Here is a 19,187-nt window from a genome sequence, read left to right as displayed (position 1 = left end):
CTGAGATTCCAAACATGTAACACCACTTTGTTTTAGGTGAGTGCTTGGGCCCGAACTCAGATCCCCACACTCGTACACAAGCACTTTACCGACTGAGCTGTCTCCTCTGCCTTTGAGCTTGTTTACTCGCACTTTGTTACTATACATGGTGTAAGGAAGACAGCTCTTCATCGTCATATGCTTTGTATGCAAATCTATAGGAGTGTTTGAATGAGGACAACCTAAGCTTGTCTCCGCAAAGTCTTCCTTTTCTTTACCAAGCTCTTCCTAAGCCTTTAAATCATTGATTTATTATGTCGTCATACACAGGGTAAGAAGCCAACTGAGTGAAATTAGGCAACTGCTGTCCATCTGGAGTGTCCCTTCCTTTCTAACTGTATCAAAGAGCTAGTTAGTAGGCATCTAGGCGAGAGCACAGATTGGCTTCAGACTTGGGCAAGGAGCGCAACCATACTTTTACACTCCACGTATTTTGAAGGCCTGGTTTAGAGAATACTTGTCCTTTGGCCTAAACGTACTGTTGTGGGCTGGGGTGATGGTTCAGTCAGTTAAGGCCTTACCACAGAGGTAGGAAGACTTGTGTTTGGCTCCTTGGCACTCACATTAAAGCCTGGGAACACCTCTAATATCAGTGCCGGGAAGGCTGAAGATGGGTGTGTCCCCGGTCCACTGCCAACCACTGCAGTCAAATTGGTGAACTTCAGCTTCAGTGAGACGCCCTGTCTCAAGAACTGATGAGGAGAGGACTCAGAAAGACACCCAACTCTGACCTCTAGCTTCTACACACACTGTACACATTGTCTGCATGTACAGACATGAACGTGTACACACATACACCACATAGATAAGTAACAAATCAACACTTTGCTGCATAAAGCATACAGCTAAAATGAACAGTGGAGAGGCTAATCGGTTAGGGTAATAAATGGCATGAACTTCATACCCGGTGCCGTTTCCTCTCCGCTTTGCTCTCTCATGGGAACACAGCACGGTACCCACTGTCAGGAAGCACGGGGCACAGGCTTGCAATTAGTGCAGCCATTTCTGGCGGTTCTCCGTTACCATGGTTTTAAAGTTTCTTCACCTCACTTACAATTACAGTCTTTCCCGACACAAATGAGACCTCCCTCCCTCTCACTTGGAATTGACTTTAACTACCTGTTTAGATCGCCCAGTCCCAGCTCGCCTTTGACATCTGTAATATGAGCCACCTGGGATTTCCAAGAATAGCAATGATCTTGCTTATCCACTTTTCTCATAGCACGGCGCTGCCTAAGCTGATTGCCACAGAGTAGCTCCCGGGCTGTCGGGAGCACAGCTCACACTGAGTTGGCTGGAGGACAAGTTCTATACCCAGTCTGCAGGGAATGAGGATTACTAAGGACCAGCTTGGGGTTCTCAACTCCCAAGTCATCTCTGCCAATATTGCCTTGGGGGACGATATATTACGGGAAGGACACCATCTTGTCTCCAGGAACATTGAGAGATGACGGCTGTGCCACTGTTACAATCTATACTCTATCTAGTAGTTTAATAATAAACGTGAAGCCTGGTCTCGGATCAAACCATCCTGAGGGACATAATAATATGAAAGAGTTGGCAGAGGTCTCTGGTTGAACTCATCCACTCTGCCAGGAGAAGGCCCCTTTCCCTTTGGGGTAGCCCGGTGTTTGTAGGTGCAGCTTTCCACTCTGGAAGCCTCCCTGTTTACAGGCCACAAGAAAGCTGGTAAGGCCAATGTCAGAGCCAGAAACACAGCCCTCCCCCTTTGCCAAGTAATGTGCATGTTTATTCGTTTTAATTATTACTGTTTCAGGTCATTTATCCCCTGGGTCACTTGTCCCAACAACTTTGGATGAGGGCAGTGACATCACCATAATTACAGTAACCCCAAGGAATCAGAGATCTTCTAAGAACCATTAGTTAAATTCAGCCTGGTCCCCATGTAATTAATCACCAAGGCCCCATAGGGGCCTGCTTTCAGACACTATATTTACCAAGTTTAAATTTTCCCAGACTCAGGCCTCTGAGGTTTTCCAGTTAAAAATACTGGAAAGAAAAAAAACTAATTTCCCAACTGTGATGCAAGTTAGGGGAGGGTACTGCCCTGGCTCCTTCCGGGGATGCCTCTTCTTCTAGCTCAAGTTAGGGGAGGGTACTACCCTGGCTCCTTCCGGGGATGCCTCTTCTTCTAGCTCAAGTTAGGGGAGGACACTACCCTGGCTCCTTCCGGGGATGCCTCTTCTTCTAGCTCAAGTTAGGGCAGGGCACTACCCTGGCCCCTTACGGATATACCTCTTCTTCTAGCTCACTGTTTTCCCCCTAGCACCCGAAGACTGCTCTTCTCGGCTAGAAAACTCAAGTTGTTTCATTCTTTAGCCCACTCCCTTTGGCTCCCCAAGTGAAAGTGTTACTGTTTCAGAGGGAAGTGTTTTTCTCCTTCACACTGTTTGGATTATCCTTTTCTGTATTGTACTAAAGACAGGTACTTACACGGGCTTTTATTACCCAATACTCACTGTAAGTGTCCCTTTGGGAGTCTTAAAGTGTTTTTTATAAACATTCTAAGATTCCAAGCTAAGAAAACTAGTTTAAAAGAGTCTGAGCTAGCAGTAGCCACCTCCCCCCAAATTAAGACTCCAACTGTAATAATAACATCTGACGTTATTTACTGCTAACTCGATTAGGACTTTGTGACATTGTCTTATTAGGTCTTAATAAGAATTTTCCAGACTAGGTACAGTTCTGCGTGTCCTCATCTTGAAGATGATGTCCAGGGATAGACAAACTTACCCCAGGGTCTCTCATGTAGCAAAAGGCACTGGAGAGATCTGAGCCCCAAATCGGTTCCTGTTAGAGTTTGTGCCATCGTCAGAGCCTCGCCTTCCTGCAGCCCATCTTGAAAGTCACTCTGCACCGTCTCTAAACGGAAACGCGCCACAGAGTGTCCACGGTTCACTTCCACCGGCTCAGTGAGATGTTTTATCTTAGCATAGAATTCACCTTTGTCTTTAAGCCAGTGGTCTACTCCTTGAAGATATTCATCTAGCCACGAATGTAAGGCACTGTAAAAAGGCTACATGTTGCTTTTCCTAGGGTGGAGGAAGCAGGCATATTAAGGTCACTGTGAATTCAGCATCACTTATATGATTTCTTGACACAATAATCCCAGCTTCAGTCCCCTGGGATGAGACCTTTGGATTCTCTTCTGACAAAGCTGATGGATAGATGGTGAGCCATACTCCATTTCCTGACTAGTTACTCTCTAACTAAAAAGGCATGTCGTCCTGAGTTAGAACATTCTGACGGTTCCATGTGGAGCTGAGATCGGGTCAGTCCTCCTCCATCTCTCTTACTGAGCCACCCGGCTGTAGGTTCCTTAACAACATGATCAGGGTTTATATGCTAATTCTCAGTGAAGCATTTTCAAAACCACCTTTCACCTATCACTGATGAAAGTCAAGTCTGAAGCAGAAAAGAAAAATTGCTCTGTGGAGACAGAAATTCTCCAAATATAATAAAACATGGCATTGGGGCAATTAAAATGCACAATGCTTGTCTTGCTACAATCTGAAAGGCAAATAGCTGGTTGTATTACCTTGACATATATTTTTTAAAGGGTATCTTAGAAATACTTTCAAAATCAGATTAAGGTTTAAGTAGTGAAGGTAAGTCAAAGGAGAAATAGGAGATTGTGTTTTAACTGAAACAGCATCTATTAGAGTCCACTGGGAATTAGCAAAGTTTGAAGGTTAGCAAAAAAAAAAAAAATCCAGCCTGTAAGAAAAGAGTGTGACTAAGGTTCATAAGAACAGTTATTGCAGCCAGCGCTCATCGCAAGGCCCAAAGTGGGCATCAAGATGTGGGCACCAGGAGGTGTGTTATGGTGGGGGAGAGTGGAGACCCATCATGACAGTGGAGAGCCTTTGAGATGGTCTGTGGTCCTGAGAGAGTACCAGAGATATCTATGCATGCACAGGGGAAGGTCTTCAATATTTTTTCATTTTCAATTCAAAACTCACAATATACAGAGTTAAGAAAATGTGTGTGTTCCTATATAAAACAAAAAATGTTCATTTACTGAGTATTTATTGAATACCTACTCGGAGCTAGGCAAAGTTGGGTGCTAGGAATATATTTTTGAGCCAAAACAGTTTCTCCCGATCCCCATGTATCTTGAGAAGCAGTGACGGCAATAAACAGTCACACAGCTCAGTATGTCACCCTGCTGTGGAGAAGGATACACCCAAGCTGTGATCCACTGTAACTGAACCATAAGAACTGGATTGAAAGGCACAGAGGAAACATCCATAACAAGCAATGTCTGAGCTGAGATTCGAGGACTGAACTGGAAGGAGGTGTTGGAGCAGGTTCCAGAAAGAAGCATTGCATCGATGGTGACCCTAAGTCATGACGAAGACCAGTAGACGTAGGAACCTGAGATTCAGCTAGTCTTGGAGATGCTGAGAGTGAGGGGCAGGTGTTTGGATGCCTCACGGGGGGAGGGGGCAGGAAGAGGCCACATGAAGTGAAAACTTGGGAGATTTACTTTGACGGCCGAGATAGTGATGGAGGTTAGTAATGATCGGAGTTCTGTCTGACTTGTGTTTAATCCCCTCTCTGGCTGCTCTGCCATAAATAAGCAAGGCCAGGAAAATGGAGCGGTGGAGAGGCAGGCTTCTGCTGTGGCGTTCTGAGAGGCCTGACTTGCAAACGAGCAGCAGATGTGGATGAGTTTAGAAGCTACTAATAGTTCAGTGTCTATAACACCTGGTGGGGCTGGAGAAATGGCTCAGTGGTTAAGAGCTCTGGCCGCTCATTCGGAGGACTAGGGTTCTGTTCTCAGCAACCAAACAGAAGCTCACAAGTGTCAGTGTAACTCCAGGTCCAGAAGACCCAATTCCCTCTTCTAGCCTCTGTGGGTTTGCACACACGTGGTTTGCAGAGGTATGTAAAGGCAACACTCGTGAACATAAAGATAATTAAGTATATGAATAAAAATAGTAATACTTGGTGATGGAGAAGGCGTAGAAAGTGGGGGGAAGAGGACAGGAAGGTACACAGTGCCACTCACTGCTGCTAGCGCGTATGATGGATTTATTAACTGAGTGCCGGACAACCTACTCTTAAGGAGTATTGCTTTCTGATATATTCTTCTGAGCATTCTAAAAATATGTTACGGAAGGCTAGCATTCCTTTCATATGCTCCTCTCATGTATATGTTTTTATATTAAATCAATGTTAAGTCCTTTAGCCTATTTTTAATGTTTTTGAACTAGGTCATGAACTTATTACAATATACATTTTTCACTCCTAAAATTTTCCAAGATATATTTTTAAATGATTCTTTTATCTTTCCTATCAATTTATTCCTTTTTTTCAAGTCTACATTCATCTTGAAAGCATGGATGTCTTCTACACAAAAATTCCTGGAGGTGGAGACACAGAGATGTCCAGATGTCTTTGTAGTACTGCCCTCTCAGGGTGTTTATTAGTACAGTTCCTGCTGAATGAAACCCAGGACTTCAAACCAGCAGTTTACAGCTCAGAAAATGCCACCAATTTTCACAGCTCCGTTTTTCTCATTGTACTGGAAAATGCATCACAATCCCCGTGGACTCGCGGGTTCCACACTGTAACAAGCAGAATGAGTACAGCTACGAAGCGTGTGTGTGTGTGTGTGTGTGTGTGTGTGTGTCGCCTGGTGACGTCATGAGGGTGACCTGCTCTGCATCTCAGCCCCTCCCTCCTCTGCTCACTGTGGCCCGAGCTGTGCGTTGCACTGACTTTGCTCGGGGAATGAAAACCACGTCAGAGTGCTCACACACGAGGAGCCCTGGCTTGATAACACAGTATGATCCAAATTTAACACAAGCCGCACCTTTTCTAGTTGGGCAGAGGCTGCAGTGTGCTGCTGACTGTTAGCTCTCCTGACTCCGTGTTTCCATTACGTCACACAGGATGGGTTCAGTAGCAGGAAGCCTTGGCTTAAGACCTGTCTGGAGGGTGGAGATTGAACCCTGGCCCTGGCCCTCACGTGAGACTTGAGTAAGTTGGTTTCTGTGTGCATTGTTTTCACCTTTAGAAGAGATCCAGCTGACCCAGCCTCACTGGTCTATTCCTAGGACTGAGTGAGGGGAGCCTCTGCTGGGAAATAGCCCAACCTCCAACCTAGGCTCTCACAAACAAGGATCTCATTTCTTTGGCACTGGGTCAGTGCAGTAAACAACTGTCATAATATGGCACACACGAAGAACTTTATGATAGCCTCAGTTTATAGTGAAACTCCTTAATGGTGGAGTAGTTTAATAACATGACCTATCACTGATGACAAGTAACCAGAAACCAGGTATGAACTGGTATATTTTTTTGGTCCTCAACTGCTTACAACTTACCCTGCCCATTTCTCCTGCTGTTGAATACGGTTTAAGCACAATTCTTAGACTATTCTTCCCTTCAGTGACTATCAGTGGACTACCAGGTACAGCAACAACCTTATGAGCTAGGGCCTCTGACACCCCTCCCAAAGCTCCTTCCTCCTTCATTGGTGATGTACCTGCTTAGGCAGCCTGGGACTCTACATTGCTTTCTAGGACATACGTGTTACACTGTAGATTTCCAGAGAAGAGACCATTATTCATTGCTACATGTATCTTTAGCATAGAGTCATATACCTGGCTTAATAAGTGCTTGTTGAAGATTGTGGGCATCCTTCATTATGATAAACAGGATAATAAAGGTGATGATAGTGGCAGGATCAAAAAGTTAATAAAATAGCATATAATAATAAAACAACAGTCAAAGCTATTGTTTGGGGACACTGTGTAATAGCTAAGTGTACATGCTACCTTAACCTCTGACAGCCACACCCTACAGATCTTCTTCCTCGTCCATCTTATGGATAAGGATGATCAGGTGAGTGTAGCAGCTTCCCTGGTGCTGAGTGATGCACACTTTCACTGATTCAGTGAATGCTGCTGAGGATCTGCCACATCAGAGGGCTGAGACATAACCTCCTCCTCATTCCCTGTGAGCAGGGTCCTTCCTAGCAGTGAGCAGGCAGTCTCCCAATGCAGGAGATGCTGCCTGTGAGCAGGGTCCTTCCTAGCAGTGAGCAGGCAGTCTCCCAATGCAGGAGATGCTGTCAGAGAACGGCAAGCAATAACAAGGCAACTGAAGCATGGTAAATGGATTCACATTGACGGCACCTATCATTCCACTTAGCGGAGCGGAGGTTTGCTAAAGAGATGGGAGTTGAACTGAGTCCAGACAAGGAACAGGACTGGTCCATTAAAAAAAGAGCATGGGTGTTTCAGGCAGGGGAAGAGTGTGTGCCAAGGCCCTGCGGCAGGAGGGTTCTCTGTGTTCAGCTAATAGGAAGGATGCCAGGGAGCTTGGGGAGTATAAAACAATGAGATAAGAGAGTCTGTACAGGTTTAGAGCATCACCTAAACCCTGGCCCTCCATTCTGGTTAAAAGGGAATCAATTAGACCATCAGAGCCGCAACACCCTGGGATTTGTTTGGAGTTGCTGGTTCTTCATTTAAAAAAATCATTTTTATCTAACTCAATATATCTAAAATATTAACACCTCAGCCTGCAAAAAGTATAAGTGTTTATGTTCTGTTTTTTCCTTCACTGGGTCTTTGAAACTCAGTGAGTACGATTTGAGTTGCAGACCATCTCTGTTTGGAGCAGCTGCAGTTCTAGGCCTTAGAGGCCACATTTGGCTCCTGGCTACTCTATTGGAGGTATGAGGGCCGGTCTAACACTTATGACCTCCTCAAGGTCAAAAGTGAAGGCTGAAAGCATCACCAACCTATATCCATCCACAGAAAAGGGCAAGGCCTAAGGGGTGCTTGATTCTGAGGCCCTCAGTTGACTAGGCAGGTGTTGGTCATCAGGGCCGAGTCAATGGAACAACACAACCCAGGAGATCCACAGGAGGATGGGCTGAGGAATTTAATAGTCTCCCTCAGACATCTGAAGTGTGAGATGCTCGTGCCTGACCCCGGGGAGGTCTTCAGTTGGCCAACAGCGGGATAGACACAGGTGCAGTTCCATAAAACAGGACAGGGTAGATGTGTGTGTCTCAGCACCATCAGACCAGAGGGAGGAAGGCAAGGGGGTTGGAACAACGGGAAGAAAGAGGGTGGGGCAGCCCTGTAGTGCTCAATATTACCTGGAGCACCTGCTGATGGGCTGTGAGGGAGGCAAAGGCAGAACAAGTAGAGGAATGAGAGAGAACTTGCTCTGGAGCTCAAGCAGAGACAGTGCCTTGGAGATGAGGGCTCCAACCATGGCCGTCAAAGTCAACAGCTATATAGTAGTCAGATCTACCTGGGCCTGAGAATTAGCCAAAGGAGCAGGGGGCAGGGAAGATACAGGGTTCCTCACGAGAGCAGGTGGTCCTACAGATGCTGTACGCTCCCCTCGACATCACCTGTAGAAATTCTGGACCCTCACCTTGGCACATTTTTCCCAGACCCATCTGCTCAGACTCCATTTCCTGATGCTCCCAGCTCCCCTCACCACAGAGGATCACACTTTCTCTGGTTGATTTGAACTCACATAACATTTGCTTTGTTTCTGAATTAGTCAGTGGACTAGGACTAAGTGTTTCTTGAAAAGGTGGATTAATAGAAATAAGCTATGTAAACTCGCCCAGAATAAGACCAACCGTCACACAAAGTGTGGTGCTTAGCACTGGCAGCAACTGATCTCTGAAGAGCATATCCATCTGGAAACAGGAGCTCAGGGGAGCCGAGGGCTGATGAGGTGCATGCAGCAAGGCTGGGTTGGCCCAGAGCCAGATCATTCCGGGCCCAGCTCTGTCCTGAGAGGCGTGACCTTGAGCAGAGGCATGACCTTGAGCGAAGTACGTCACTCCTCCAGGGAATAATCTCTTCCCTGTGCGATGGACAGACCGTATCCCACAGCCCCCATACTTGTCCTGCATGTCTTGGTTCATACTTGGGTTAGAAGCTAGGAGTGGAATTAGGAGTAACTTGTATCCTTTCTCTCTGCTTGAATCCCAAAGGATAGCCAGTGGGTCCTGGCAGATGCACTTTAAGTAGTTTTGTATTAAAGAGATCTTAAGGGACAAATTCTCCATGTTCTATGAATGTACCCTGGCCTGGACTTGGTAATCACCCTCCCCTGCCACCTTTCTCTCTTCCCCATCCATCCAAGCTTCTCTTCATGCAGAGTTCCCATGTGTGCATATTTTCTTGAACTACAAAGGACCATGACTCAGCTGTGTGCCACCAATTTTGAACCTTTGGGCCTGCTAGGTTGAAATAAAGAAGAAATATGATCTGAAGACCAAGCCAAAAAAATGCCAGAACATTCCTGAAAGTTCCAGTAAAGGAACTAGCGGATTTCAGGAAGACATATCAGATCCTGGAGATCCCCTATCACCAAGCTTAGACTTCGTACTCTAGAGTATCAAACCATCCCATCTGTGGAATTCTGGGGGGAGAAGTAAAGAGAAGCAGCACTCTTCTAAGAGTCCAGAGCATGAAGAAAAAGGTGGGTGGGACCATGCCCACAGCCTTGTACCTGGATGCTCCTTTTATGAGAGATGGATTTTACGAAACCCACTCTGCTTTAGGTACCTCCTTCATAACTCGGGCAGGAAGTCAGGGTGAGACAGCAACAGAGTGCACAGCTAAGGACAGTGTGCTGAGTACTGGCCTGGAACTGTGAACAGGTATCAGTTTGCTGGGAATGGGTCACCACTACCCCCCTGCAGGCTTGCCCTCCACCCTTCTCCACCTGGCTCTCCCCTACACCACTGGTTTCACTTGCCTTGGCTTCTGACTGCCTGTCAGAGTGGAGGTAGAATAGGAAGGAAGGGTAGTTCTCTTCAAGCCAAAGTCGCTGCTGTCATGAAGGACATGGAAAGATCCACAGGCTTGCTACTGAATTCTGGTTTCAGTTCTTTCCTGTCTCATGCCTGACCCTTACTGTACACCTCCTGCACCTCAGTCAAGCCTCTGCAGTGGACGCCTTCAGCTCGGTTGAAATGTTTCCTTCACTCTTGTTCCCCTCACTGGTATGCCCCCAGTCTTTGAGATAAGATTTGAAAAATAGTTTTTAATCCTTTGGAATTTTCACATTTCTTTTCCTTCCTTCCTTCCTTCCTTCCTTCCTTCCTTCCTTCCTTCCTTCCTTCCTTCTTTTTTTTTTTCTTTCCTTTTTTTCCCCCAGGACAGGGTTTCTAATGTGTAGCCCTGGCTGTCCTGGAACTCGCTCTATAGAACAGGCTGGCCTCAAACTCAGAAATTTCCTCCTGCCTCTGCCTTGTGAGTGCTGGGATTAAAGTGTGCACCACCACCAAAGTTCCACAAGTTTCTACAGTGTCTCCTGCTTACAGTTTTCTGGGACTGCTTGTCTGATTAGCCTATGGGCTCTTCCATAGCAGTTATTCCTTCGTTAATCTCACCTTTTCTTTTCCTACCACTCTCTTGCACTATGTCTATTCCCAGAGTTTGTTTGTTCTCACTAAAAGATGTCTTTTTCTCACCACTGACAGTTTTCCATTGGCCCTAGCTTGTCACACATGATCTGACTGGAACCTTCTATTCTCAATGCAAGCCTGCCCCAGGGCCACCCAGGGAAAGGCTCAGGGTCCATTTCCACTTGGCGTGTGGCCATTCTTGCCCCGCTGGTTCTTTGCCACAAGGACAGCTGTTTTCATGGAAGACTTTTCTGCCAAGGGTCTAGAAGTTTAGAGTTTCACATTGGGGTCTGCTATGCATACCTTTAGAAAAGACCCTGAATATCTGTCTGTCATAATTTTCAAGATGGTAAGATGAGGCTAACATGACACTAACTTTACAGGTTTTTTTTTTTTTGAGAATAAAAATGAGTGCAGTGTTCTATAAAATCCATGCTATTTTCCAGGAGGCACAGCAGTGTCTATGAACAAACCTTCTCCACCTCTATCCTACAGTGATCAGCTTCTAAGGCCAACATTTCATTAGAACTGAGCCAGATTGTAGTTTTTGGAGCTACTCTGTGCCAGGAGCTCCCCTAAGCACCATGCTTGCCATCTGATCTCCATGAGGACAGTGTGTGGCAAAACATTACCAATGAGGAAAATGAAGGGCATAGGGAAAGAAGGAGATCCAGGTCAGGACTCAGAGCTGAAGCTGTCCACAATGAATTTTTAGCCTTAATCTTGTCTTCTAAGGCCAGAACATTCTCTACAGCCAGGCTAGCCAAAACTAGTTGGATCTAAGATGCTTCCAGAGTGATGACCAGACAACCTCAAAATTCATTATAACCTGAATCTATATTATTCATGACATACCCACCAGCTGCCATGACTACCACACCATAGGAGGAGGGAAAGAATTTCCCATATTAAAGGCAAAGTCTTGAATATTCCTTTTGTCAGTCTTCTTATTTTTGAAAACCCTGTGTGTACGATGTTCTCACTTCAGACAAGGTAAACCAATCACTTCCGAGCCTGGACTCCCCAGTTCTCCATTCTCTGACATAAACAGATGTAGGCCCCTGATGCGCAGCTTCGGTTTTTCTCTTTGGTTTTGTGATACCCAAAGGAAAAAGATCTTGTTTATCTGGGGGTCTCCCCCATTTTGAGAGGGGGCTAGGAATTTGTTGGAAGCAAAACCTAGGAAAGCTTGACCCGATAATTTTACTTCGTGGTCTTACTTGTGTACCCCTGTGACATTCTGTAAAGACACATCAGACAGATGACAACTGGCTACAAAGAATATGAAATGTTAAGTAACTGAAAACTTGCATTCTTGATAAAATTATAGAGCCTTCTAATCACCCTTAGGTACTGTGCATTCCACCTCTCTCCCATGGGAGGGGTGCTTGACCTTAGCATGACCTAGAACATTCATCTCATCTCGAGAGGGACTCACCTGAACTTAAGGCATTCTCCACTTCTTGCATGATCAGGAAGGGGGTGGTGGTCTCAGACTCACAGGACACTCCGTCATGCTCAGCATCTTGGGGTGATTTCTCCTTGGGTGCCGGCTCGGCAGTAACATGGGAAGTGGGTGTCTGACTAGAGCTGGGCCCCTCTGTTGGGGACGTGGGTGCCAGTGGAGCTCCTGTGGACTGGATGCTGGTCACAGCGGAGCTATTGTTAGAGATGCTGGAGGCAGACAGAGACTCCGGCGGGGAAGTTGCCTGGGATGTGGATGTTGAGGTTGGAGCCTGAGAAGAAATGAGTGTGGGTGGCTGGGGTGTAGTGGTTGGCACACTTGCTTCAGAACTGTTGAGACCATGCTCCTTGGGAGTGGGTGTCAAGTGGACATCGTTGCTCGTTGGGGAGAAGCTGGCAGGTGACTCTGTGTTGCTGCCGTTCCACTTTGAAGCTGGGCTGGTGACAGCCTCTTCTCTGGGTACCGTAGAAATGTTCTTGGAGGGCTGAGATGTCAAGGATGCAGCAGCAGCAGTGGAGAGAACAGAAGCGTTGTGAGTGCCACCGGCCAAGGGGGTGCTGGCCATAGTAGTGTTCTGTGCAGAGGTAGTCAAGGTGGCTGGAGAGGGGGTCGTTTTTGTCATGAGAGAAACAGGCACTGGGGTCGGTGTCAGTGAACCCTGTACCCTCAGTCCTATGAAAGAAAGAGTCAGGACAAACACAGTTAATTGCATGAAAACCGTATATACACGCACAATTGCACAGCTGATTTACAGTGTAATTCCAGGTATTTTTCTCTTTTTTCCCCACTGTGCAGATGACATTGAGGTGTGAAAGTAACTTTTAAAACCTACTCTTCTCACTTATCTGTCCCCTTGACTTGTGACTCCCAGTACAAACTGGCCTGAAGCTCCCTCCAGAAGAGCAATTAGCGGGTCAGTCAACTCAAGACTTCAGGTGGAAAGAAATAATCTTGTCTCCTGCTGGTTTAAATCACCATCCTTAGGGGGTGAGGCGCTCTGCAGAAACCCCCCGGCATTTGCCTGCATGACTGCATAACAGCTACACACTGGGGATGCCAAGGGTGTGTACGTGTGTGTGTGTACGTGTGTGTGTACGTGTGTGTGTGTACGCGTGTGTGTATGTGTGTGTGTGTGTACGTGTGTGTGTGTGTGTGTGATGAGAGTGATGAGAGAAAGGGAGAGAGAGAGAGAGGGAGAGAGAGAGAGAGAGAACAGTAAAATCAGTGCTTGGTGACTGGCAGGAGGTGGGTAGAGTTTCAGAGGGGCCTCTGTAGGCCCTGCTCCTATTTCAAATCCTGAAGAGCCATGGAGAGCCTGCCCCCTCCCTCTATCTTTCTGCCTTTCTGTACCCCGAGGCAGGGCTTGGTGGCTTTAGAAGCACATTCCCATGGAAGGAAGAGGAGTTTTAGAATAAAGCCCTCATGTATGGTTTGGGAGTATCATGAGTTCTAGATTGGTATTCTTTACAATCATGATTTTGCCAAATCTTCCCCCTTCAGATTTTGTAAAGTTTAGAACTAATTCTTCCCCTCAACCTGGCTCCTACCCTCCATTGAGTTAGCCATTCACTTTATTCTCCATTCATTAAGTTTAAGCAAGGACTCCTTGGAGTTAGTCTGGCAGGCACTGGGCTCATCGTCCCACTCCGTGTAGCATGCCTCTTGATTGCCTCTCTGTACCTTCCTCATCCACCAACTGACTTTGCCTTGTCATTTCCATCACAGTATAGGGAATCCCAAATGCAAAGTTCTCAACTGAAAATAGACACGCCAGCCTTTGTCCTTCATACCCAAATTGAGTTCTCAGTCAGTCACTTCCTTGAACTGTAACCTGATACACCTGCTTTCTTCATAATCATCTCAATATCCCCGAGTTAACTATTCAGGTGACAGCAGGGGCCTCTTTTAAAAGGCCTCCTGGCTTCTGGGTTTCTCCCAGAAGAAACCTCTGTGTGCTTTTCAGACACAGCCAAGAAAATCTTTCAAGTTAATCTTAAAATCTTTTAAGGTGCTTGCTCTTTTCTTTTTGTTCATGGCAAGGTTTCACTATGTAGCCCAGGCTGACCTGGAACTCCAGAGATCCACCTACCTCTGCTTCTTGAGCACTGAGGTCAAAGGTGTGTGCTATCATGTCTGGTTTCACTTTTCAGCTAATCAAAACACTTCAAATGCATCCTGTTGTACTTAGAACGAAATCAGAAAGAGCCCGTGTCATCTTAGGTTTTTCTCATTGTGATTAGCTTTGACTCAGAATCACCCCAGAAGCTTTTCTCAGACGATTCTAATTAAAATCATCCCCACCCCAGCTTCACATCTCTCTTTTTAAAGAGAAAGAAAGACTGCGTGGTAAAAATCATAGCCAATGTTTACTGTCTTAACAATCTTTGTGTGCATCTCATGGCTTTAAGTTTATTAACATTGTCTTGGGGAGTGACCATCCATCTCTCCAACTTTCTCATTTTGTCAAGCTCCCCTCCCCTCACTCTTTGCAGCTCGTGCAAAGGGTCTTTCTATATTCCGTGTAAAACGGATCATTTAGGGGTCTCATGAAAGTTGAATCATATAGGCTTGGTCCTTTTAATATACATTTATTTCACTTATCCTAAAATCTTCAAATCTCCCCCATGCAATAGCATGTGCTAGAATGCCCTATGTATTGTTACCTATCAGTCTGTCCATCCGTCTGTCTACGTCTATCTATCTATCTATCTATCTATCCTGTCTGTCTGTCTGTCTGTCTGTCTGTCTGTCTATCTATCCATCAATCATCTAGCCACCATCCATCCATCCATCCATCCATCCATCTATCATCCATCCATACATCCATCTATCATCCATCCATCCATCCATCCATCCATCCATCCATCCATCCATCTATTCCACCTTGTGTTTATCAGCTTATCATGTCTTTTGGCCATTGAGAAGACTGTTGCCATGGACACAAGTACGAGTGTATAGAGATCTGCTATCTTCCTGCTTTCAGTTCCTTTGGGTATCAACCCAAGAGTGAGATTTCTGGGTCATAGGGTAATCCTCTTTAACTTTTTGAGGAACTGACCTACTTTTTTACCTAATTTTTTTTGTGTACTTGTGTCTCTTTTTGGAGTTACTTCTCTTCATTTGTACCAAAATGTAAGCTTAGTAAGGGCACAAAGACATGGAATTATTTGTTGTGGTTTTCCTAAGGACAATGTCCAGGTCACAGTAAACACTAAATAAGTACTTGTAGAAGACAGGTAGCAAAGAAGGAAGAAAAATCCAAATGCTTAAAGCCTTCCTTCCCAAGGGGCTGGAGATAAGGCTCCGGGATTAAGAACACTGACTATTCTTCCAGAGGACCCAGGTTCGATTCCCAGGACCCAAATAGCAGCTCACAACTCCCCGTAAGCCCAGTTTCAAGGGGATCTAATGCTGTCTTCTGGTCTCCACAGGTACTGCATACATGGTGCACAGACATACACACGGGCAAAACAGTCATATATACATATATAAAGATAAAGCAAAATCCTTTCTTCCTGACTAGTCAAATGTCATCTCATCTAGTCCAAGTGTCATTTGGCTAGTAGGTGACAACTGCCTGTCTGTCTGTTATTATTTGAGGGCAACATCTTTGCTTCACTCTGTCTTTCTGCCATAATATAAGCCTATAATATATTAGGCATTAATATACTAGGTCCTCAACTATCTACCCTACATCCATGAGGAGTCTCCTCTTAAGAATTCACAGTGGTAAGGGCAAGCCTAAATAGTGTTCAGAAAGAGCAGGGCAGGGGCTGGATACTAGCCAAGAAAGGGAGAGAAGACCAGACGGGAGGCATTCCGGGCATCCTGATAGAATTTGCCACCTTGTCTGATGCCTTGTGACAGATTCAGGGGCTAATGGCATATGCACTACAGAGCCTACTCTGAACTTAACATTTGGATGTCCTTCAACATGACTGGTTTAATTTTACTTTAAAAGCATTGGTCAGAGGCTAGACTGAGTGTTAGGGAACTTGTGACTGGCAAGGAAATAATGTTTTAAGGAGTTGGCGCTGAATGTGGATGGTGGGACAATTGCTTCCTTAGGAAATAAGAGGACAGCCTCCAAACTTAGGCTACACAGAAGTCCAGGCTGTTATGGTGTAGTCTAGTAGCAGAGGAATCTTTGACATGGGTATTAGTGAAGTGTGGAATATTTGTATGTTACTCTGGAGCTTACTGCCTCCATATCATGGCAGGGCCCATGGCTGACTCAAGACATGGCAGTGCTTAAACACACTTCTGAGATTCATAAATGGGCAGACAGAGATCGTCAGCCTCAGCCTAGAAGTCGGGTCAAAGGATCTCTACAAGTCAGAGGTAAATGAGGGCTCATCAAAAGAGCACAGATTCATTCACTCCTCGTGAATTAACTCACTAATTTATCAGCCATTCATTCTTCCATTCACCATTCACCTCCTTCATTCATCATCCACTCAACTCATTTTTCCCAGTGCTGGCTGAGTAGTTTCTCTGTTCACAGTTCTGTCTTCAGAGTTCACTGTGGAGCAGGACAGAAACCATACCCAACTTCCTACTAATGTGATGTTATAAGTGCTTTAGAAAAGTAAAGCCAAGGTTCACTTGAAGCCTCAGAGAAAGATTAATAAATTCTGCACTACAGGATGTAAAAATATCCAAATGTCATTTTCAATCGACATTTAGAAAGTCACGGAAGAGATAACATTTGAGCTGTTCATAAATGGATAAGAATTGTACATGATGCCACCTAAGATTATCTGTTGTTCAGGATAACACTTGCATTGTTATACCCAGCAGGGCCAAAAGCTATTCTGTTATATTGTTATAGGTCGAAAATGGATGCTCCAAGCGCTGGTTTGTTGCTGGAGACTTCTGCTTCCTTGTGCAAGTCTTACTAATTTACTTTTCTGTTCCCATCCTGCCTGCTTCCAGAGAGATCTGGAGGTGGTCGTCTGCTTCTTTTGGCTACCAGCTTCGTACTTATTTCAAGTACTTTATGGTCCAGCTCAGGCAATTTCTAACCAAGCAACAATGCACAAAATTGTATGACAATGTTGGGCACCATGACTCGCATAAGATATTAAAGATCTTAGCTTTGCTATATTGTCTATATCCCATTGCCCTGCCTACCTAAGGGCAGATCTTTTACTAGCATAAAACACCCCAGATGAACATACTATGACCATCTTGGAGAATGTCACATGCATTTGTTTTCTGGGTGGTGGTGGTAGTGGCAATAACTAACTTGTAGGCTGAGTATTTAACACAATGCATCTCAGTTATAGAAGGTGAGAATCCCGATGTCACTGTGCTAGGCAATTCAGTTTCGGATGAAGGACACTCTTCCTGGTCTATAGGTGGTCATAAACTAGATGTTCTCACATGCCCCTTCTTTAGGAATTTGGGTGGAGCATGGAGTGGGGAGAGACAACATGTTTCTCTCTCATGTTCTTTTATTTTTCCTCGTGTGTGTGTGTGTGTGTGTGTGTGTGTGTGTATGTGTATAGTTTTGAGGCTGGGTCTCACTTTGTAGCCCAAGTTAACTTAGAACCCGTTATGTTACCCAGGGCAATCTTGAAATTGTGGACTGTTCTTCCATCTCATCTTCCTGAGCACGATGATGTCCTTTCTAAGGACATGAATCCCATCAGTAGGAGCCCCCATTCTCTCAAGACCTTCCCAACCCTAATTAGCTCCGAAAGAGCTGTCTCTAAGCTCATCACATTCTGGAGTTAAAGTTTCATTATTCAGAACCTCTGTGGCATATGGTTTCTATTTTCTCATATGGACAACTGATTTTCTCATAGGCACAACAAACTAAAGAGGTCTAACAGATAGGAGTGCACACTTTCGAACATCTGAAGAAAAGAGTCAGGGTTGGAACCCCTCACCTGCAAACACGGGAGGAGACACAGGCAGGGAAAGCCATGGGATGCACCTTTCAATATCAAGAACAACACCTGGGCGTTGTCTCTGAAGACGGAGTCAGAACTTGAGCACTTAATGTCTGACCCTTCCAGGCAACCTGTGCCCCAGCCTCAACATGGCTGCAAGACTTAACTCTACCAGCTGCCATTACAGAGTTAGCAGGCAAGAGCCCCCAGGAGACATCAGAGAAGGCTGGAAAAGCATCGTGCTCTGTCTGTTTTCCCTCCACAGCAGAGCTACTTTACTCTGGAAAACCAAAGGACTTTTAGTATTTCCTTGAGAAAATGGAAGCTACTAGGTTGAAGACATAAAACCCAGTTATCTCTCTCTTAGAGATGCGCCAACATTGCTTAAAGGCAAAGTGACATCAGCAGCCATGGTGCGTACTGTCTGGGCAGTATCAGGCCCACCTGTGTCAGATGGATGACTCCCAGGGGGAATAGCTCAGACCAGATGTATGGTAAAAGGGCACACGGTCAACTTAATCTTAAATTACTCCGTGTGGATTTACGAGCACCGGCTGATCCTGGCTTGGTCAGACTCCAGCTACCGTGCTGCAAGATGATCTGACAGATGTCACAAAAAAACAAAAAACAAAAAACAAAAAACAAAAAAAAAAACAGATTCTTCAATTACTTGTCCCCACATGTGTTGTCCTGAGTAGGACATCGGTGTTCCGGTTTACAGGTCTTTGATATGTGAAAGATTGAGCATTTGGCTTGATCTCTGGTTTTCTACCATGTGAAGAAGAGGGGTTGGGGCTGATAGATGGGACACTCAGGCATTTTCTCCCACCGGTGGGAGGCGTTATGAGGCACTGTTGACTAAAGAGTTTGCACTGAGACTCCTGACACACCCACATGTCACCACTCTAACCCCCGCCCCGTCCCTAATGTCCACAAGCAGCACCCTCGGCTGATGCTGGAGTCTCACGCAGCTTGGGTATAAGACTGTCCATTTCCTGTTTTCTCCTTGTCCTCCCTTGCCCCCAGCTTGTCAGCTACCTGAGAAAAGACATGACAAAGCTTTGGCAAACTTGCTGAAACTTAATAAAAGTGCAGCCAGCTCCCTTCTGTGGTTGCCAAGTTAGGTTGAAGTGCTGGCTGTGGTCTCCTGGCAGAGGCCTGGGCGGCAGAAGGGCTGTGTGTTAAATGCTGACAGTCACTCTACACGGCTCTAGCTCAGCCTCTGAGGAGCCAGAGGCATGTAAACACACACACACACACACACACACACACACACACTCACACATTCCCATACATATATATATACATACACACTCACACACACATACACACGCACACACTCTCACACACATTCATACACACA

The 19,187-nt window shown here is 45.6% G+C and overlaps 1 protein-coding gene across 1 annotated transcript in view; it reads right to left on the bottom strand.

Moving 5' to 3' along the window:
- Parm1 (prostate androgen-regulated mucin-like protein 1) overlaps window positions 1-19,187 on the bottom strand; it is an 87,567-nt gene that overhangs the window by 19,998 nt on the left and 48,382 nt on the right. Inside the window, exon 2 of the mRNA XM_005359485.3 lies at window positions 11,901-12,599. Coding sequence (XP_005359542.1) covers window positions 11,901-12,599 — 699 coding nt within the window. The remainder of the gene's footprint in view (window positions 1-11,900; window positions 12,600-19,187) is intronic.

The sequence above is a fragment of the Microtus ochrogaster genome, linkage group LG1 (genome assembly GCF_000317375.1).
Source record: "Microtus ochrogaster isolate Prairie Vole_2 linkage group LG1, MicOch1.0, whole genome shotgun sequence".
NCBI classification, from domain to species: Eukaryota; Metazoa; Chordata; class Mammalia; order Rodentia; family Cricetidae; genus Microtus; species Microtus ochrogaster.
This window is presented reverse-complemented; position numbering and strand designations above follow the sequence as displayed.